This window comes from Lygodium microphyllum, chromosome 2 (genome assembly GCF_053477565.2).
Source record: "Lygodium microphyllum isolate KBCC chromosome 2, Lygodium_microphyllum_v1.1.10, whole genome shotgun sequence".
Classification (NCBI taxonomy): Eukaryota; Viridiplantae; Streptophyta; class Polypodiopsida; order Schizaeales; family Lygodiaceae; genus Lygodium; species Lygodium microphyllum.
Window position 1 is genome coordinate 122786658 of NC_141136.1, and position 23582 is coordinate 122810239.

The following is a 23582-nucleotide window of genomic DNA, read 5'->3' on the forward strand; positions in this document are numbered from 1 at the left end:
CTGGACCCAGAAGTAGATGGGGAAAACCTCTACGCAATGTGGTGGTCTCCAAGAGGGCTAATCGCCTTATAAGGTCTTAGAGCTTCTGTGGGCTCAAAAGGACTTAGTGCACATTGGATGCGGCTTATTGCCTTGAGCATAACACTTTGATAACCGATGCAGAACAATCTCTATGGCCCAAAAAGGAGAGGTGGCACAAGGAGTGCCTGGTGGAAGACGAATATACTCCGGAGGGGTGGGAAGCAAAGGTCGATGTCGACAGTCTTCAATGGGATGACCGTTCTTGCCGTAGTAGTAGCACTAGTAGAAGGGCAATCTATCGGGGGAAACCGCATGGTACCAGTGTGGCAAACTGGATAAGGGAGGGTAGGAGGGAGAGGAAGGATATCTCCCGCTGCGCAACGAAAATAGTAGAGAAATCAGATGTTGATGCCGAAACCGCCACTGGTCTTTGTCTTCTCTGATGAGGAGGATCTTTGCAGCTCTCTAACACCTTCGGCTCTGATACCATGTTAAAATGACTGAGCAACCAAAGCGACGGTAGGGTTTACAAGGGAAACACAAAGTGTGTATGGCAAACACTGAGAGAGAAAATAAACTCAAAAAGAATATGAAAGATGAATCATGTTGATGAAGTGAATCTGACACAAGGTTGTCGTAGCATGAAGGATATCCTGGAGTGCAAGAAAATTGCCAAAGAAGCCTCTGAGTTTACAAACACAAGAAGAGGAGGTGTCGCCTGGAGCAGGGAGATTGCCATTGAAGGATGAGGCGCCTTTGAATCTACAAATGCAGGGATGAGGAAAAGCTAAACCAAAACGCAAGGTAGTGGAGGCGCCGAGATGAGAAGCTGACGCCAAGCTGCTAGATCAACAAACACAAGATGTGGAGTGCCACCAACAGCTGGATGATCGTCACCAAGAGAAGAGGAGCAAGAACGTCAACTGTCTGATAATGCCATCAAGTGTAAGAGATGACACCAAGCTGTGGGAGTGACGCCAAGAAGAGAGGAGTTAACGCCAAGAGTGTGATAACTGACACTAGGTGGAGAGAGCACAAAATGCCAAGAGAAAAGGCTCAATGTAGCTCCAAAGATGGTGGAGGTTAGCACCTGATGGTAGGAGGTGAAGGTGATGGAAGGAGAGAGTGTCAAAGGACTGACGGAGAGAGAGTAGGAGTGACGGACTGAAGGATCAGCCATGTCGAATGAGTGACAGAGGCAACCTATAAATAGGCAAGAGACTATCTAGGGTGACGCCCCACTATGGGTAGCTAGCCCCTTTTTGGGACTATCCACTGTGTGAAATCCTAAACGCAAAATGTAGAACGCAAAACACAAAACGCAAATTGTGTGTGAAGGGTTTCTCAACACTCTAGTGTCACCAACTAACACTTATGGCCAAATCATGGTTGTCATATCCGATGGTGTCCGACTAGTACGATCTGATGCTAGTACAGTACTAATCAGACTAATAAATCTTGGATCCATGTCCAATGTTACGTCCGATGAAAGAAAAAATACATATAATTTTAAGTCTATGCTCAATGTTTGGACTTAAAAGTTAAAACATAAACTTGGAGATTCAAGTCAAAAGTGCAAAAGAGAGTTGAAACAAGACTCGAGAGTATACTATGTAGCATGAATAATGAAACTGACAACTTTATTATGAGCCACATGTGCAATCTCATACAAAAATTGTACAAAAATGGATTGACATAAAAGCCATCATCCATGGCTCAATCCGAATCAAGATACATGATTACTCTAGGTGCTCATATCACTCTCGGCATCGAAGGTGGAAGCATCCTCGTCGCCGCCTGAGGAGCCATCACCCTCCTCAACAAAATTACCCTCACTAATGACATTGCTCTCGTCATCATACTCGAGCTCTCTAAACTCTCAGTAAGAGGTAGTGATAGATATGTCCTCCTGGGCCGAAGTAGGAGTACTTCTCGAGCCACTCCCATGCCTCGTGTAGCATCTAAGGGTCCCACAAGCATCACGAGCAACCAATGTGAATGCTGAAGTGGAAGTTCCATCGCTACCGGCGCGAGGGAGAATAACAACATGGACATGCCGTGCACGAGTGCGAGAGACCCGTAGGTCTATCTCCTCAAGCTCCAAGTAAAGCTCCCTAAAGATTTGCTCCTCCTCCAAGTCTCTCTCGCGAGTCACACTTTTAAGTATACTAGTAGAGAGCTTGAGTGAATCCACATTTATCTATACATTTAAAGAATGAAGAACTTAGATTAAACAAATGAAACTTCTTTAAATATATTTCATTATCTATGAATAAAGTTATGAACTAAAAAGTATAAAAATTAGATATACGCCCCTCCAACGAAGGAAACTGAGACAATGCGTCACTTCAATGGCAAGTATTTCCAACGACAATCTTCATAGACATCATCGGGGATACCGAGGCATGGTGTGGACTCCCCTCCTATTTAGTGGATGAGAAGGTGATGACGGATGAGATTTGGAGCTTTGGGCAATATTTGCATTGCCACTTGCAAGTGTTAGATTTCTCCTTCACTCGTTCGAAGTAGGCACAATGCAAGCAAAAGGCCTCATGGAGAGGGGGTGCCATTGATGATGTATAGAGAGAGCCTAGAGCGTCACGGGTGGAGGGTGAGATGATTGAAGAAAGGAGTGGAAAGAGTAGAGAACTTGAAGGAGTAGAGAGCTTGAGGGAGTAGAGAGAGGCTATAGCGTGATGGAGGAGGAGGTTGGAAGGGTTGAGAGGTTAAGGGAGGACTCGAGGAGGGATCTTAAGAGAGTAGGAAGGATGGAGAGCTTGAAAGGAGTAGAAGGGGTGAAGAACTTGAAAGGATGAATGAGATGGTGGGGGAGGGGAGATTTTATAGAAAGGGAGAGTGCTTTGGGATTTAGGGTTGGCCCTTGGGGGGGAGGGAGAGAGAGAGAGAGAGAGAGAGAGAGAGAGAGAGAGATTTCAAATTCTGAAATTTGAATGGTAGCCCATCATCCATGGGAGAGGATGGTTGCATTGTGCCATAATCCATTGTGTGTATATGAGAGAGAGAGAGAGAGAGAGAGATGGATGAAATTTGAATCATGAGAGAGGGAGAGGAAAGAAGAGAGAGTTTTTAAACTTGTTAGTTTAAAATTTTAATCTTTAATCTTTTCACTTGAGTATTGTGACAACCTTGGCCCAAATAAATGACTTAGGCCAATAACTAGCACCAAATACCACCTAGTTTTGCCTTTGACACCTCAGGTCTCAAGCTCATTAATTTGTACCAACCTCAATTGCACCTCACATATGCAACATTCACTCAAACACATGATTAAAAATTAACCCACATGTTAAGTGAGACTTGCAAAAATACATATCCTCATGACATGGGCCATCTTCTTGGACTAACTTTGAACTACACAGAGTATCTATTGGCCAGTATCCTTGGGAATCCTCATTGTAGATATCCTTGGGAATCATCAATGACCATTCCTTGGAGCATCTTTGATTCCAAGAGCTCTTGCCCAAGGATCCACAATAAGGTCCCCTACCAAAATCTATTACCCTTAATAAGTCCATTGTGTATATCATTGGGAATTTTCCAATGAGAATTCCTTGTTTCAAGGGCTCTTGTCAAAGGATCCACAATAAGGGCCCCTCCTAGTTCTCCCACCCAATGGAAAGTGTCTATCGTGTTCATAAAACAAACTCATATTCTCTTTTCCACTTGACCCAATGGCCAAGTCAAGAAAGGCCATTTCTAACCATCAATTTTACTTTCTAGACTCCTTTCAATGGTTACAATGAAAGTCCTATCTCCACTGCCTTTCATAGATTGCTTGGGGGGGCTTTTAACCATCGGGCTCTAAGCTTTCAATGGTTACAATGAGAGTCCTATCTCTACTACCTTTCATAGATTCCTTGCTTGGGGGCTTTTAACCATCGGGCACTTAGAGCATGGGTGACTCACTCAGAGGTTAGCATTTCAGCAACCTCCAACTATTGACTCCTCATGTAAGCCCTACTATCAATTCCTAAATATATATTCATTGGTACTTTTTTGCATTTTAAGTTGAGGTATCCTAGAGTTTGTGCTCTTGTATCATCAGCAGATCAATGCGCCTTACTACTTCTAGCTGCAAATGTTTCCTCTTTAGAAGCTTCCTTAAATCCCTTCCATCTCCACTGTGAAATGTTTCCTCTTTAGAAGCAATGTTGGAAAAATAGAGCAGTTGTTTGCACTTGGGGCAGAATGGCCATTTTTAAATCTAGAAAGATCTTTAAGGAGGTAGCCACCACGGACTAGCTTGATAAGACAAGGGAGAAAGTGCGATCCTTGACATGAGGCCAAGCATCTAGATGTTGGAGATACCACAAGGGTAGGAAGAGGTTCATACCATTTAGGACAAAACACTAGAGGTCAACTTTCTCTCTTGTTCTCTAACAAGTGTCTCTCCTTTCATTTGTTTCATTAGAACTTCGAGGAAGAGAAATAGTCACTAGGGGGAATGCATGTGCCCTAGAATAACAATTGGTATCACATGTGTGTTCCACTTTTCTTTCTAAGCACTTACCCTTACTAGCATCTGTCAAGAAAAGTGATGGGATGCTATGCACTCACCATATCAAAGAGACAGTAGAGTTTGCAAGGAGAAACACAGAGTGTATAGTAAACATTGAGAGAAGAAACCTCAAAAAAGGGGAAAAAGATGATGATGATGATGATGAATCACTGAATCATGTTGAATGAATCAAGGTGATACAATGGAGCAAAAGCTCGAAGATGACTGCACTGTCTTGGCTGATCAGGCAGCAATACCTATCATGAATCTGCACAGTGAAGAGAGGCAAGCACAGTCGTCCAGGTAGTAGAATATTGAAGTAAATGCTGAAAGATAAAGGACAGCAGTGTAGGGAGTGAAAAGAGGTCCTAAAGGGTGAAGAAAACACAAAAAACGCAGGTATCTAATGTAAGGCTGATAAAGGGGGTGTAATCAGCTGTAAATGACCTGCATCTGTTGCAAACGAAGCCTTCTTAAAGTGGCTTATGGCTGGGAACTGTCACCTGGGTGCTAGGGTGGCAATAGGAGCTAAAAACACACAATAATGATGAAGATAATCTGCTGTACCAGTCCAAGGATGAGTGAAACCAGCAAATGCAGCAGTAGGGATGATGAAGAACAAGCTGCCAGGCTGAAAACACAGCAATCGAGTGTCTGATGGTGATGTGAAGAAGACCTCCAGAATGAAATCAACTACTGGTATGTCATCACAATCAACTGGACAGCACCATGAACTGAGATATCCACCAAGGTAGGGGTGTGGACAGCAATGGAAGAGGGCTGAGGCTGAAGGTGTGATGAGGGAATGATGAAGAATGAATGAGAGAGTATGAGTGGACTGGAGTGGAGAATGGATGAATGCCCATGCCCTATTTATAGGCACATGAGCCATTGAACCCTCTCAAGTAGCACCCCAACTCTCTCAGGAGGCGCCCACTCAAGTGTTTAGTGTGGTGCCCCAGCTTTCTTGAGTGGTACCCAAACACTAACTAATGATACAAACAAAGCCTTTTCCAGGTTGTAAATGTAAATCAAATTAGAAATTAAGGTAATGAAATGAACTTAACGACTGAGTTTTCTCAACAGCATCACCCTTTTTTTTCACCAACCTTTGCTGCTGTTGAAACTTTATAAAAAAGGACAAATTGATTCTAGGAATGAACAAGCCAGTGCACCAGCTGATGCTTGAAAGAAGAGTATGATCTCAACCTCCCAACTATCAAGGACTGCACTAAAGAACTGTGAAGTACCTGCCTGCTTAACCCACTAACTAAATGAAGCATCTCTGCTCAGAAGTCTAGCTCATTGATCAAATAGATCTATCTTTAGCTTATAGATCTACCCTTAGCATCATCATTATCTCTAGCTTGCCTTACGGTAATAGCTACCTGGGCTTGGTTGACTAAAGATGAGGAGGCAAACACTTGCAGCACCATGTGGCCTGTATTAGGAAAGGATAACAACAATGTAGAGTTGCACAGCATTGATTCTTCACCTGACTGACTACACATCCTTCAACCTTCTTATATGGTCAGTACAATGCTTGGATGCTTGGGAGATTCTGACTTCTAGCTACCAGTCCTTGAGACAGCCATTTATCAGTTTGTAGGTCTGGTTTATGAAGAGTCAAAATCAAAAGGATATTGATGAAGGCAAAGGCATAGAGGACAAGGAAAGCAGCACAAGAAGAAGACCTCACACTCCCCATAAGACATATATTGCAGGAGGAAGGTCAATTAAGTTTTAAGTGTTCCATATAGTCCGTGCTATTGAGGATTTTGCAGAATGTTTCAAAGACAAGTGCCTAAAAAGGAAGTACTATGACTTTCCAAGAGGTCATAGTAGCACCGACAGCATATCCTGCAACATTCAACCTAGAGAAGTTATGCAACACGCTGCATCTAAGTGGGCTCTGCATCTGAAAGGTTGTCCTCCATAACATCATAAATACTACACCCAAATCCTTCAAGGTCAGCTATTCCTAGTTAACCTCTTGCAATCGCCTTGGTAAATGCACTCTGATTTGGGAATTTTTTTACCAAGAGGAAGTAGTTCCTAAATACTCCTCAGTCAAGAACTGATCTTGGTTCTGTGTGCTTCCACAAGTATAGACAGCTAAATATGTGGGTTCAAGTCTGCCTTGGCATGAACCCATACAGCAATTCCTCCCAGTTCTTACTCCAACCATACAAAGCTCCCTTTTTGGAGTGTCATGATTCTCCAAAGATACAAGCCATAAAATTTATTATTTTTTCCTCTTGGTGTACACAAACACCTTAGGGCACAAATTTTGACATTGGCACAATATTTCTTTTAGCTAATATTATCTTCCCCCACACCCCCAAAAAAGAAAAGAACCACCAAAAAATGAAATTAAAAAACAATAACAACAACAAGAAAAGAATATGATGTGAAGGTAAAATCTCATCAAGCCTTAACCAAGTCCAGATCCTAAATTACATATTTTGTCAACAACTGCAGTGGGTGTAAAACATTCCAAGTTACTGAAATAGAAAGAAACTATCAAACAGATCAGAAGGCCTATTTCATTCATGTGCTACTTATGTAATGTTTCTGTAAGTTGTTTATGTGGAAACATATGCATGTAAGGAAGTATGGAAAATTATTACTGGCAGCCTTGAGTTGAAATATATATGGCCCTAAGCTTCCAATTTTCACAGAACAACAATAATTGACTAGTCCTGTTACCTAAAAATGTAAAAACACATTAAAAAAAGGTCCATATTAGCTGAAAGATTCCCATGATTCATCAAATATTTCCCTTTTTGTTATTTATGATAGCTTGGTCGCATGCTTATTTCCAAATGTTTTGCAATGTGGCTTCTTATACCATATATGCCTGGGACTATCTACTTGCAAACAAGGTGCATCCTTGATCCTACAATGGCAGACCCACCAATAAAACACTTACAAGGGAAAAGTTCATTCAAAGGCTTTCCACAAGATGTTGGCATGCTCTACCATGTGCTCAGATAATATTGCAATCCTTCCAAAATGTGGGCAACTTTGTGCTTGATTAAAGCAGAGCTCACTCCCAATAGAAGAGATTTGAATTTTAGTGGCTAGTCCATTTCTTAACTATTTTTGAAGCATTCGGATCTTACCACTAACAACAAAGCCAAATGATGTAGATTGCATATCTGGTTCAGATGACCCTGCAGCACTCAGGACCTTTAGCTTTCCTTTGAGATACTCCTTGCCTTGTATAACCTGATTTACCCCCTAAGAAAACCTTAGAAGCTATTGAAGCAGTATCACAGATCTGTTCAAATCACTCCAGTATTCATTCACTTATTTTCATGCTATTTTGCATCCCTACACCAACATTCAGAATTTTACCTTTGCCAAGTCTAATGCACTCTTTTGTCTACTACGGCTGAAGATTTGTGAACATTGTTCCATCCATCCAGATTTTGTTAGGTCTGAAAGTGTCAGAAGATGTTGATAATGCTGCAGCACCTTTGGGCTTAGTCCAGACTCTAAAGAGTCGAACATACCCAATGTCAAAAGATGTTGAAAGTTCCGCATAGCATTTTCAAACTGCGGACTCTTGAACATGCACTTTAAACTGCAAAACAATATCAATCCACGATCAAACTCAAGAGCCTCTTTATATTGAAGATCTTTGACACATCAATAAATAATATTCGATGGGCAGTTGTTTCATAGCTGAAAGTGTTACAGCTATGCAGTCCTGCCCATATGACACAATCTACTGCAAATCTCAGGACCTCCCATTCCACAATGAAGCTTCTATTTATATTGAAAGTTGGAAATCATTATGATTTAAAGTGCAATCACAGCAACGAACTGACAATGGCCCCAAGTAACCAGAGTTAAAGAAACGTGAGGTTTCATACAGATATCATAAGCACAAACAGTTGAGTATGAGTTAAGAAATGGCAAAATATAAGTTTCCCATACAACTGAATAAATATTTAGCAATTCAGTAAATCATAAACCCTACAAGGGAATCATGATTTTAAATGATTAAGGGCCTCAACTTTTTAATTTCTTAAAAGTGAAGGTCTTTTCATATACACACAGAAAAGATTGTATAAGTTTCAAAACTTTTATTTTTGACACTTATTAAATATTTTCTGTGTTTCAACGGCTTATTTTGGTTCCACTCCTCAATAGCAATGATGATTGGGAAATGCCTACCCATGATGAAATATCGTGCCCCCATTTTGCCTACCAAACAAGATGTATCGAATTCTGTTGTCAAACTGCTATTTAAATCGCTGTACAACGTGCATGGCCTCCTGAATGACAGGAAAGGTGATTGAGTGGTTTAAGGTGTAGCATTAGAAATGCTATGTAGTCCCCCATCTACCAAGGGTTCAAATCCCTCTCTTTCCTTTCTTTTCACTCTGTGGGTTCCCCCTCTTTCACAGTATTAAAACAAATTATGAATTTCTGAAGATCCAGCTTGGGGATTCGATATAGTCCAAGCTGAAACTACGAGAGGAGGTACATCAACCAATCTATAAAGAGTCCTTTACTATCGAAACAACATAACACTTACAGGCCTCAACTTTTGCTCTCTTAAAAGAGAACCTTTTTTTCCTTTAGAACAAACAAAGTCCTGTCTTATTCCCTCCATAGCTTGCAGTGGAGAAAACATTTGAAGGGAACTTGGAAATGTAAACTCCTCCTTAAATCCCGTCTTTCCTGTGAAGATGTTTGGTTGAGGTCTTTTGCCATCTAGCACTATCCTTGCTCAGAGAAGATTGCAACTTTTGTTTATGCACATTGTGTTGCTCCAACTGAAACAATTCCACGTATTCTGTGGGATCACCCTTATTCCTACAAACTGATAGACAGGATTTCAGGTTATTTAAGGGTGTATTTTCCTTCCCACCATTTTCGGAAGCACTTTTGGCTGTTTGCCATTATTCCTACTCCTTTGAGGGCATACAGCCAGTTTTTGGCATATATGAGATTTTGAACACTTTAGACCATGTGAAAATCCTGTAATCTAATTTCTTTGGTGGTAAGATCATTGATACTTTTACTTTGTTCATGTGATCCTTGCAGCAGCCCCCGTATGACTGTATAGACTTCAGGATATAGACCAAGACCACTTTTTTAAAATGTTTCTGACTTTGGCTGTGCTCACACTGAATGTAGCTATGTTTGTTCATTGATATAGTATATCCCTCAATAGGAATGGTTTCACGAACAAAATAAGAGGGGGGTTACTGGGGTGGGATGGGGTGGGTTTTTTTTGGGGTGGTGGTGGTGGTGGTAGTGGTGGTGGTGGTGGTGGTGCATAGTACAAGGGAGCGTTGGAGACGGCGGAAACAGAAATGGCAGAAAACAACATTTCAAAGTTCTGGCCACTTTTGGAAACGATAGGAGGAGTTTTGGGTTTTAGCATTAAATCCATACATGGGTACTAAATATATCAATGCCCACAACAACAGTTACGCAAACAGCATACAAAACTTCAAGCCTTTATGTTACATGATTTATGGAGTTTGAACATATTACAACCTATATCATAAATGATCATTACAAGATTGAAGAAGACAGCATGGGAACGAGGAAAAGGAGGAGGACAATGATGACAACGCCAACGACGACGATGCAGCAGCAGAAGCAGGAGGAGGAGGAGGAGGACAAGAGAGAGATGGAGCAAAGCAAAAACACTTGAGCAGACAGGCACAAGAGAAAATGAGAAGAAAAAACTTTCTGGATAAGAAGTGCTGCCATAGGGTGAACGGGCTCAAACAGAGTTCTAACGTTCGTGTTTTGGGCAGCCCATAATGCCATTTCAGCATACTATGCATGTATAATCCGGAGTAAAACCCATGAGATGATTGAACAGAGATAGGTGCTGCACCTATATTTACAAATGCCCTTTTCAAGGCAGTGACATTCCTTAGACTATCAGAGGTCCCATAGCATACAACCCTCGTACAGAATTATGTCCTCCAGCCAATTAGCTGCACAAAGGGAGAGATTCGCTCTTGGCATGCCCAGTTGCACACTTGATTGAGCTTGCATGGCATGCGGATAGGCACTTCCACCATTTGGTTATAGCCTTGACTACCCTCAACTCGGACTTAGCTGTTTAGAGCTGAACTGAGTGATCAAAATAGACTTGTGAGACTAAATGTTGAGAAGACTTGGGTGAGTTCTGCAAAGCAATCTGGCATCAAGATGACACTGTATCAGACACATTGATAAAATCCATACCCTGTCAAACTATTGCAGTCAAAGATAAGGAGATATGAGAGTTTTGTACTAAGGATTGCATCTGCCAATTATGTGGCTTGGAAGTGGAAGCAAAGGAGATTATATCATTGCACAATGCATTCTGTACCAGGAAAACAAAGGTTGGTACCAGTGCCATGTTTGAGCACATTGAATCATGGAGTATGAGGTCTAGATACATGTCTAGGGCTGTTCTTGCTTGAGTGCAGACATAATTGAGAGACCCTCCTGAAGGACAAGAGAGCAACACTTCTAGACCCACCTAGATCAAAGATGTTAACCTACTTCCCATGATAGCTAACCCTAGAGTTAACCCCTCTCTGGATGACTACCCCCCACCAGACCCAAGTATCATCTTCATAGGATTCATTCTTGACTAAGTGACCACCTTGTGCAGATGAGATATCCCTGACCCCATTGCAAGTGGTGCAAACACAATAGAGAGACCCTCCTAAAGGACGAGAGCAGCATCTCCAGACCCACCTAGACAAAGGGTGTTGAAGGCAAAACATGCCTCCAAACCTAGAGCATTATGGGACAATGCTTGAAAGAACCTTGGAAGAGAAACTTGCTCCCAAGTGACGTGTCTGAAGTAAAATAAAGTGGAGGGACACTTGAGAACATCTGATTTCAAGAGCCGATAATGACCTCAGATTGAGAGAACTTGAAACCCACAGATCTGGGAACATGGAGTTGGAGGGGCTATGTTCAAGTTTGGACTGCTTTATGTACTGAAGGTCACCTCAAGTATCGTTTAAGCACAAAAGGGCAAACTGCTTTTAAGTTTTAAACGTTTAGTTGTCCATTCAAAACAGACATATGTAACAGGACCATAAAAGCCATGTGCAAATGAACAACTTGTCAAGTACAGATAGTACCTTTCATGCATTTGTGTGTCCACTGAAGACATGTGCCCCATAAGCTCGTGTCTCTCTTTTTCAGTTAGAAGACCCATGAATGTGTCCATGTTGATGATATCCTGGACAAGAAAAAGGCAAGGAGCCATGAGATTCCAATAGTAACATACTGCATCAACAGCTCAGACTTGGTTGACTTGGTGCTTTATCTAAAACTGGTAAGATTTGATGTGTGTGTTTGATGATGAAAATGTAGGAACTGTGTGATAACTGAGCATAAAAGTCAAGTTCTCACAGTAACACAGCTCAAAATCAGGTATCTTTGATTATTAACAGTAAAACTAGGATCTCAGGTAAAAACCATTACTTTCATTTCCACAAAGCCTAGTGGAGAGCAACAACTTCGCAAGATATCATGTTTGTTGCACGAAAAGTTCTCCCTGCATATGGGACATAGATGCTGAGTTAATTGGTCAGAATATTCAAGCATAAACAAAATAGAAGGGCAAAGCAGAAAGGATACTGTGACAACATAGACAATGACACTATTCCATCTTTCCAGACCTGATCTTGGTGAGGCACCACATTTACAAACATGGTGTGGAAACAGACATATATTGTGCATGCCAAACATAATTTGAGCTTACAAAAGAGCTTTGTTTGGCATCTCAGTTTTGATAGAAAATGTACGTCCAGCATCTATATTTTGAGTTCTCTGTTTTGTTTTCTCCTTTCCTCGCAGTATGGCCCGTTTCATACTTCTATCAGTTGGATATATACACTGATTCTCGTTTCTCATATCATCACACTTCAAAACAATTGATTGATCATCTTCTTGACCAACAAACATCATTGAGCTTGCTTGTGACTCTTGGTCAAAGATTGTTGGCTTCGGTGGTTTTATAATAACACCTCCAAGTCCTATTTCCACTGTCATCAATGAAGGCTTGCACTCAACCAGTAGATCTTCTTCAGAAGGGCACTTGTGTATGCAGCTATTTGAATTAAAAAGAGCTGAGTAATGCCTCTTCTTTGATGGCCGATGCCTGTACATAACAGAACGTCTTTTTGATGGAACGGGACAATCCCATGGAGGCCAACGGTCTGTATCCAAATTACATAAAAGATCAAACAAGCATGATGGCATATCCTTGCATCTAAAACATGAGATGTGTATGCAGAGAATACAGCACACTTATAGTTACAACAAAACAACACGTCAGAGCAATACATTGTTTAATAAAACCTGCCATGCATGTAGGACATCTTTTCAATGTTTTCTCACATTTACATTGAGTATAAGAATGAACAAAAACAAGTATTCATGTTGCCTACAATACTAATGTTTCTGTCAATTTTCCAAATCATGGAGTAAAAAGGTGACTCCCAAAATCATGTGGCCCCTTCAAATGGTCAAGTGTATAAAGCCTCAACCTCGCAAAAATCACAAAACAGCATATTATGAGATAACGTCCATGCACGAACTTTCCTTCACTATCAATAAAGGCACACACACTTCACAACTTGAGATGTAGTGCAGCAAACCTAGACCATATTAAAACTAGCAATCTGGAGAATATGGTTTAATGATAAACGTGTCCTTATTGAAACTTGAGTAAAGGCATCTAGAGTTAAAGCCTGAAAGCTTTTGTGACTTGTGGCACAGCCACTTTTTTCATGATTGACAACAGTCTTTGCACCACAATAGGCGAGAATCAAAACCAACTTATGCAACAATGGCATGTGCCCAATAATATCTCCACAGCACGAATGAGTGATCTGGAGAATATAGTTTGAAGCTAGGCCTGTGCTAATTGAAGCTTGAGTAAAGGCATTTGCACTTGGAGCCTGAAAGCTTTTGTGTTTTTGTAGCAATGCCACTTTTGCATCATTGATGAAAATCTTTGCACAACAATAGCTAGAAAACAATATCACATGCCATCTATACTTTCATCATCCTTCATTGCTTGTTGGTGGCTTCCTGATGATTTAAGCATAGTTTGATAGGGAAAATTCTCATCTTCTTGTTGGGTTTTTTCAAAATAATGTGTGTTCTGTAAAGAGTCATCACGCACATTGACCATCCTGCTTTTTTAGCCTACATTTTGATATGTATAGCAATCTCCTCCATAGCATAGCAAATGTCATGAAGTTCTAGCATGCTTTTGATGTCAAATAGTTCCTTTACTCAATATTATTCATCATAGCCCGTGGTTCATTTATATGAACCCTAGTCCAAGGACCATCACAACATAAGACGTGGGATCCTCATTACATACTATATGCATTGGAGAAGTGCTTTGGATCCAAATAGTGCATGTTCAGGCATAAAATTCATTACGTGTCAAAGTGCCTAGGTGCTTGCTTGAGGAAATACAAAAAGTATTATAAAAAGAATACTGATTGAGACACAAAGTTCTTAAAAACGGAAAATTGGTCTTGTCCAAAAACATTGAATGTCTATAATTCTGCATGCTTAGTGCTTAAACAAGATAGTAATGACGTACAAAAACATGAGCAAAATGTCACAGCAAACCCATGAAATATCCAAACTCCATTCAACTTTCTTGCATCATAGACCTAGTGATGGACGTGTAGGAATATGAAAAAAGGAATCAGTGACTACTATTTAACAGCTACTTGATTTGGCAAGAGAATGATAGCAGTATTATCAAAACTTTGCATGCTAGGATAGCATTTAAATCCCCTTTTCCAATAATTATTTATGTTTGAAAATCTTTTGAAGGAGACAGATGCCAAATCTGTCCCTCAGGGGTGGCATAATGTTGCAGAAGCACCCATCGTCCACATGGAATCCACCAGACCCTTCTACGCAATTGTTAGTTGTCATAACCATCACCTAGTTGTGAGCTGTCATAACCATCACCTAGTTGTCCACATGGAGTCCACCAGACCCTTCTACGCAATTGTTAGCTGTCATAACCATCACCTAGTTGTGAGCCATACACTGTGCTGTTGGGCAAGAAAAATCAAAGGCCTCAATTAGCAGAAATTATCATGCATTTCGGCCTGATTTAAACAGCCCCTAAAAGAATTATTTGTGAAAAAGGCATATTTATTTGGGACACTAGGATGAATGCCCAAAAATCCCCTACATAAGGACATGTGGGGGTGATCCATCCTAATCCCTCATTATTAACACCACTTTGCCTCAGCCAACAGCCATCTCACACTATTCTACTGCCCACACCCTCTTCAGGACCTGCCATTCACTGTTTACAGGTGCCACCCTGCTGTCCAGCTGCCGCCTCTGATATGCAGGGTGGCACCACTTTGCCTCAGCCAACAGCCATCTCACACTATTCTACTGCCCACACCCTCTTCAGGACCTGCCATTCACTGTTTACGGGTGCCACCCTGCTGTCCAGCTGCCGCCTGATCTGCAGGGGCTCCGCCAGCCTGCTGAAGCTGCCAGCCTGCCTGGAGGAGTCATCACTACCATCTTTCACCCCATCCCCCTGCTGCCCAGCCACATCACCATCATCTAGAGCTGCTGCTGTCTATGTTTTCTGTTGTGCCCACTGTGTTTACAGCAGCTAGGGGCGGACAGCTGATGTCACCATCATTCTCATCTCCTGCCATCAACTGGCATGCATCTGAGGCAGCATAACTTGCCTTTTGCTGCCTGGAGTCATCATCTAAGCTATTGTTCGTTCACTCCTGCCCATATCATCAACATACCAGTTGGCCTGCTGCTGTTGTGTTTTGGGATCCATCTCAAGTACAACATACTCTCCAAGCTATTGTACGTGCTTCCAACATCACTCCCAACTCCATTGTAACCCAATCCTTCGGACACAGAGGTTCAAGGCCCCTTGTATGATTCATCACATCTATACACTCACAGCTTCATTGATCATTCATCTGATTGTGTCTACATCGTGTCATACATTTGCATTTCTATATGTTTGCCCTAGCATTTCCTTAAGTGCTATTAGAGCCGAGTGCTCTTGACTAACACCTGAGCCTTGATTCAGAAAGCTTGGCATTCAAGAACACATGAAAACACTCTTGAAGATGTCTCAATCAATTTGGAGATGTCCCAATCAACCTCAAGAAAGCAATCGCCCTCAAAGCCTTCTCCCACACCACCGATTTCCCCTCATTACAAGCTCTGAGGGATCGGTGCCTACCTCTCTGACCAAGCCATATCAGTCTATGAATATGAGAAGAGATGCTTCTAGAGGTAGGGAAGGTAATACTTCTCAAACTCATGCTTATTCTGATATTTTTGCTTTTGTTGTATCACCTTCTCACACTCAATACCTACTCATTCACCCATTCCTTCACTCCTTCCATCTTTCATTGCTCCATTGACACATCCACTTTTTTACTAATCACAACACTCTAGAGGGTCCTATTCCTTTAGGACCACATCCCATAGTTTCTATTCCACTCAGCTAGGTGGAGAAGGTACAACTATGGCGGCAGTTCCACTCCTAAACCAAGCACCCTTTGAAGCTCACACACAAGGGTATTTGCCTCAGCATATCAAGCCTTAAACATTGCACTCTAAGTGACCACAAAAGTTAGAACAAATATAAATGCCTATAGGGCCATCCTCCTTATATCAAGCAATTCCACCTTACATTGGTTACCCACCTAGAGTACCCATAACAAGCACTTCATTGCCACATGTGATTACCTAACCAAACACCTTCTAATGTTTTGCCACCTTGTCTTACCCTCATCTCATTCATCCCACTCTACTGTTATGGCCAAGCACATGTTTAGTTATAGGACTTGCTTCAAACAAGTCAAATTACGCAACATAATCTGACCTTATGTGGCACATGTTGGATTCCCAAGGTCTATGAGACCTCGTTCAAGGATAGGAACCCCAACCTAACCCACTATGATCTTCATATGGGGGTAATACCCTCTCACAAGTGTTGTAATGCTACAACCATAGTTAAGCTCATGCATTTGAGTGTTGGCCTTGCATTTGAGCGTTGGGTACCATTTGACCAACCGCCATGCACCTCATAATCATGCCCATTGCATCAATCTTGACAATGAGCTCCAAGAGTTCAAAATCACTCAAAGGAATGCCTTAAAGGTCAAATTGGCTGAGAATCAAACATTGCTTGCTGAATTTGCCATCACTTGTCCCCCAAAGTCAAATGATGACCAAGCCACTCTATTTTTAAATAAGTTGTCACCTAAGTGTTAACTATTGCAATTTGCATGGTTGTGTAACCAAGTTCACAAAGAGTCCCCTTTGATATCTTCAAAGGGGGGCCTAGTTTCCACCCCTCAAAAGGGGAAGCAAACCTCAATGCCTTGAGCTCAGCGAGTGGCAATTATTTCTCATCTCCACATGAAATGGGTAGCTCACAAGGCGGCCATGCTATGATGGTGAATGTGCAAGAGCTTGAGAAGGAGTCTTCTTATTTTTCAAAATAAGGAGATGTGGACAAGACAACTTGGCATTGCTATGGGAGTTCGATTCACTTTGAGCGGAATGGCACGTGGGAGCTTGTGCCTAAGCCCACTCATCATCGCAAGTTGAGTGAAGTGGATCTTCAATATAAAATACCACATTGATGGCACGTTGGACAAACACAAGGCCCACGAAGTGTAGATTTTGATGCCACATTTGCTCCTACTACCCAAATGGCCAACATCCATACAATACTTGCCCAAGCTAGCCATAGGAGATGACTCGTCTATCAGCTTGATGTGATATCTACATTTTTTTAATGAGGGCTTAAAGGAGGAGATTTACGTTGGACAGCCTTTTGGGTTCTCAAGCTCAAATGGTAAGGTATCCTAAAGCACAACAATGCCACAACAAACAATCTCCAAATGTATACAACAGCAGCAAACATAGACTTGAAGAGTTTGGATCAGTGTCAGACAAGACTAGACAACTAGGAAGAGTGGCAGCAACAAGCCAAAAACACCTAGGTCGATGCAAGCAACTACTGCTGCAACAAAACACAGCAATTTTGATGACATGGCAGCATGGCAACCGCGAAATGCATTTCACTGGCGCCGAAACACAAAACGCCTAAAAGGCAAGACGCCCTTGGTAAAAGTTGCAGAAAGGAAGATTTAGTCACTCATGGAGATGGACAGATGTAGGCTGAAAGCTAAAAACTTACCACATGTTTTTTGGATGAAAGTAGTTATGTGTGCTTGTCACGTTTTGAACAGGTGCCCTACTAAGACATTGAAAAATGTCACGCCTTTTGAGGCTTGGAACAATTGTAAACCTTCAGTTGGTCACTTTTATACTTTTGGGTGCCTTGCATATGCTCATATTCCCAAAGTATTGAGAAAGAAGTTGGACAATAAGGCTGTCAAGTGCATATTTGTGGGGTACAGTAGTGAAAGCAAAGGGTACAGATAGTATGATCCTGTTTCCAAGAAAGTCTTTGTCATGAGGGATGTGATTTTTAATGAAAAATCAGAATTATCTATTGCTAATTTTGACACGTATCAAGCTGCAAATGATGTGTTTGAAGGGCTACTGCCTATTTCTTTTAGTGATACAACTGGAGCTTCATTAAATGAACAAAATGTTCAGCCAGCTGCTCCATTAAACAATGCAAAAATCCAGACTATGGCTGATCTGAATATTCAGTAAGATATTGAACTTGAGGTTCATCAAGAGCATGTACATAATTCGGCATTCAAGAAAATTTTGCAGCAAACTTTTGACATAACAGATTTGGGGCCTTTGCATTACTATTTGGGCATTTAGTTTATTCATGATGCTAAAGGCATTGGATTGTCACAGTCCAAATATATTAGTAAACTCCTTGAGAGATTTGGCTTCCAAGATTGCAGGCCAGTTAGCACACCAATGGAGACTGGGGACTCAAGCTGTCTTTGCATGCATGACGATAATGATCTGTTTGACATTTATACATATGCTCCAGTAGTAGCTGGATGCCTTATTTATTTATGCAACACAAGGCAAGATATTCAACTTGCAGTTCTAGCCTTGAGCAGATATATGCATAGCCCACACATGTCACATTGGCAAGCTGTGAAGTATGTTTTTCGTTACTTGCAAGGCACCAGGACTCTTGGATTGCTTTAAGCCAAGGGGGGGCATTGCAATTATATGCTTACAGTGATTCCGATTAAGCTCGTGATTTTGATTCACGTCACTATACAAGTGGAAACTGTTTTTTTCTTGGCTTAGCAAGAAACAATCCACTGTTGCCACATCGCCTTGTGAAGCTGAATACAAGGCAGCTTTCGCTACTACAGTTGAATGTGTATGACTGAGACGTTTGTTGGCTGATTTTGATATATCTATCACGAAGCCTACTCCTTTGTTTACTAACAGTCAGAGTGCCATTGCAGTGGCACGAAACCCATTGTTTCATGCAAGCACGAAACGCATAGAGATGCATTATCACTTTGTTAGAGAGAGGCTACATGCAAGGGATATCAGTCTTGTCTACTGTCCTACCAACAACAATGTGGCAGATATCTTCACCAAAGCTCTTCCTTGTAACAAATTTAAAGCATTTCACACTGCTTTAAATTTGATCTCCTTTGGTGGGTGATCCTTGTATGCTAATTACTTTTGACTCCAAGGGTGTTTATTGGGTTTGACTCACACCTACTACACTCACAAAGGAGTGTTGGTGATCTGCAATAGAACACTAGGGCACTTTTTACTCTCCATAAAAGAGGTTTTTCCCCCCCCGCGTTACATTATTCTCTATTTGTGTGTTTATGTTGCACAATTCGGTCACTTACTGCACTTTCAGGTATGAACACACCTTAAGTCACCTACACAACCCTAAGGTCTAAGGGTTGTACTTTGTACTTGTCTTACACACTTGTGAATGAATCGTGTGTCAAGCTGTGTCTACACACTCTCTCTCTACTGTTCACGCTATGTACTGAGCTTGGAGCTGCCATCTCCATCTTCAACACAGGCTATATGGGACTGCCTACTGTCAAGATAGAGGAGTAACAGTTTGTCAAGTATAGAATGCTTCAAAACAAGAAGCTTGATAAAGCCTTAAAACTACACAACAAGAGCACTTTGTGCATCATTTCTGACCTTTCTCTTGGTCCAAGGATGCAAGATTAGAGGCAAACTGGGCAGCCCTTGCGATAAAAGAACATATTTGTCTCAAAGTTAGAATTGGTTCATACAAGAACCACTTACACAACAATGATATGGCATGGAAGCATCGATAGAAGATCTATTCCCAAAACATGGCAAAAAGTTAGACGGTAGTACTATGTTGAACAATGACATAGAGTGCAGTGGGAACTAAATGATAGAGGTCAGATCAAACCATGACACAGCATTGACTGGATACACACTGCATGCTGCCATCTTCGAGATGACCCCTAATCACCCATAACCCAATATCTGTCATAAACAGGAAACATGGACCAATCTTGCCAGCCCCACCAGCAAACTAGCAGGTTGAACACACCAACGGGATAAATTCTTCTCCATTTTTACAGATTTTCTAAGAATTCAATTTCTCAAACAAAGAGTTCATATCGTGAACCTAAAACTGCAACAGAAGCATTACCAAGAATCACTTTGGCAAGATTGTACATACCTGAACAAGATTCCGACAGTGTTATGTATTGTGCACAACTCTCTGAATATGAAAGTCCTGATCCTGAACTTGACCTGGTGCTAACTTCCTCCTCCAAACCTAGACTGGAGCTGTAATCTATTTTGTGATGTTCATTGGATAAGTATGATAAAGCCTCACATGGTTTCTTTCTCTTGAGCAAGTGCCCCTCATCACCTTTAAAGTTTTGAGATCTTTTCTTTGCATGTTTTGCCTTTGTTTCTGTAAGACGACCCTTCAACCCACACCCTCCAGAATGCATCGGCATGTAGTTTACCAGAGTACCCTTTGTTCTCCATCTTGAGCCACATGCATTGCAAAGTACAGGTTTGTCAGGCGGACCATTACGCCATAATGGTGTGCCTGCAAAGTTAGCCCTCATGTTTGAGTTGTTTCAATAAAACCACATTCCTCTAATCTGCACAAACCAAGAAATTTTACAGAGCACCACTTCGGTTAACTGTTATTCTGCGGCTAAATCAACCACCAGTCCTTTCTGCTTACTCCAACAAAACAGACACAGAAAACTAATCTTACTATGATTACACAGTGTAGCCAAAGACAAGAGAAGCTCAAGTCTCAAGCTTCATCTCGGTCAAGGTTCAAGAGGAGAAGTAAGGCAGTAACAGACTGCCAATTGCAAATTTTGCATCAGCCTGCTGTCAAAATTATGTAAATTAGTTGAGACACTCAAAAGCAAGCAACAGTATGTCCATACATGTTTGTGTACACAATTCAGCATGCTTTCAGTGTCATGACTAGTCCCTTGTGCATTCTCATTGAGATTGAGAGGGCATGCCAGAGCCAAAAACATCAGTTCATCAATGCAAATGCATTAATCTATGCAGGAGGGAACAAGTTACAAATGCATCATAAGCTATTGTCAATCCTCATTGATTTAGAGGGCATCACAGAACCAAAAATGTCAGTTCGTCAAACCAAATGCATTAGTCTATGCAGGAGGGAACAAGTTACAAATGCATCATAAGCTATTATCAATTGTGAAATTGCATACTCAATAAAGGTTTTTCATATAAGGTTGACACTGAACTTTAAATGTCTTGCATATCTGAAACCAAAGTGCTCATCAATTTTTTAAAAGAAAAACTAGGTGACTCCTGAGCAGCTTTAGCAAACCAGTCAGCTAAGCTAGCCCGGTTTAAATATATCAGTAGTATTTATTAGCTATGTTTATCTCTTGAGCACACATGTCAAAGAAAGACGAGTTAGCAAATTTGTCAATGATTTGTCCAGTGCACGTTAAGTGTATGACAGAAAAAACGCATATGCAAAATCATGCTTGAAAGTTTCAATATGAGCTCACCCTCAATTGATCAAGCAGAAGTAATAAGTGTAGTGCTTTGCATTTGCAATACACCCTAATTCAATCTCTTGAGCACACTAACGATGGAGACATGTACCATCCACTTCATATTGTCACTCATACAGGAGTCCAGTGCTCTGCATTTGCAATACAACCCATTTGAACTTCTTGAACACGCAAGAGATGGATGAGTTTTACAATGCACTTCCTAGTGTCACTCATTCACTTCAGCTTCATGCATTGGTTTCTAAAGGTACTTGTATTCTCTTGTCTGAGAAAGCATTGAGCTCATATGGTGTTGGATTACTAACGGTTACACTGAACATGCAAGAAATGCTAATTGCCTGTCTCTTGATTTGCACATACATGGGATGCTTTACTTGTATATGAGCATCCAATAGTAGGTTTCCCATGCTTCTGTCGTTCACGAATCAGTTTCTTCTGATAGTCTGGTGAAGAGAACATACATGAAATGCTGTTCCAGCTATAAGGTCAATGACATTAGGAGCTTTCTTATTCTTGACTCTCTGCCTTTTCAAACTTCGGTTAACATGATGAGCACATACAGTAATGGGACAAGGAAACAGAAAAAGCTTTGTCCTTCTTTTCCTGGGGTTACCCAATTTGGCAGTAGAACATGATGGAAAGAAAGGTTAATAACTTACTGGAGATACCGCAATGGCAGCAGGGACCTTGCTTGCCCATCCGAGTCCTTTGCAACACAGCTCTCTTGGTATGGGGCTTCCACTCTTTTTGACTTTTGATGAGGGCCTCCAAATGGGCTACTACACAAGCATAAATTGTCAGAGAGAAAAAAGAGAGCAATCCTTACAAGTCCATGTATTATTGAGGCCTCCTTCCTCCAATTATGATCCAGAAATGCAAAAGATAAACCAAACTCAAGCGCCCACAACAGCAGCTGGTTTTTTCTTTTCCCCCCTTTTCTGTTTTCTCTTTTTTTCCTTGTATTTCCAGTAAAATTGGCAAAAGGCCAGCAAAATATCAATCCGACAAAGGAGGGGGGTTGCTAGGAAAGTCAAAAGCGGAGGAAAAAAAATCAAAATGGGGGATTATGAATTTTTTTTTCTTGAAAATAGGGATAAGAATGTAAGGAAGGGTATCTATCTCTAAATGCAAGGAATTGGAGCAGGGGGTGGGTATGGAGATGGAGCAGGTAGGGTTTAGCAGGAAACTGCAGGTAAGGGGGGACGTTTGGACTGATGCAATTAGGCAGGAAAGGGGGGCATTGGATGGATAGGAATTTGGCTCAAGCTGATGGGTACTAATGGGCTAATGCCTAAACGGGAAGGAAGCACAGCAGAGCTCACTGTGATATGCCAGGAACACAGGAATTAGACTGCAGGCAGTTCAGTCACAGGACGCTGGCAGACCCAAACAAAAAAATTGAGCCTTCGGGAAAATGCGTTTCATCTTTTAGTGTTTTGTGTTTCGGAGCTTTAAGGAATGATAACTCGGTTTTCTTCTCCTTTTTTTTTACCCCTTTTTAGCCTCCTTTTTTCCTTCTTTTTTAAATCAACCAAAAAAAAAAAAACAAAAGTACCTACAACCCCCCAAAAAAAAATGTTAGTCAATTTCCAGAAAATAAATTATTTGATTTTGTCAGGTAAAATGAAAAACCCAACAAAAAAAATATTGCAGTCAATTATGGGGAAGTAGATGATTCATTCGACAAAACTAAAAGCCCCAACTTTTACTAATTTACAATTTCTACAACAAAAGCTATAAATATTTTTATCAATTTTTCAACAAAAAAAAACAACAGCAACACTTATTACCGAAAAAAATGCAGACAATTTTTAAAAAACAGATAGCTCATTGGTAAAATATTAAATACCCAATTTTTCTAATAATTTATATTTTCTACCCCAAAAAAAGGGTTATAAGTCATGCATCCCATGTTAGCTCTCTCCTCCTACAATGGACTCCCCCTTGACCAACACAGAGCATTTTATGTTTGCCACAAAGGACAATATTTTTTGCTGTAAATTTTAAATATCCAAGTCCTATAA

General features: G+C 41.0%; 1 protein-coding gene across 2 annotated transcripts in view; it reads right to left on the reverse strand.

Annotated features, from left to right (window-relative positions):
* LOC148040267 (GATA transcription factor 26-like) overlaps window positions 1-22993 on the reverse strand; it is a 52698-nt gene extending 29705 nt beyond the window's left edge. Inside the window, exons 1-7 of one of the 2 annotated variants that reach the window (XM_087698058.1) lie at window positions 22218-22993; window positions 20211-20591; window positions 12288-12744; window positions 12008-12080; window positions 11662-11762; window positions 7901-8129; window positions 7666-7771 (exon numbers count right to left, since the gene is read on the reverse strand). In XM_087698058.1, the coding sequence (XP_087554184.1) occupies window positions 7666-7771; window positions 7901-8129; window positions 11662-11762; window positions 12008-12080; window positions 12288-12744; window positions 20211-20591; window positions 22218-22257 (1387 nt within the window). In that variant the 5' untranslated portion in view covers window positions 22258-22993. The remainder of the gene's footprint in view (window positions 1-7665; window positions 7772-7900; window positions 8130-11661; window positions 11763-12007; window positions 12081-12287; window positions 12745-20210; window positions 20592-22217) is intronic. The other variant, XM_087698061.1, reaches the window with a different exon arrangement.
* Between the last annotated feature and the right edge of the window lie 589 nt (window positions 22994-23582).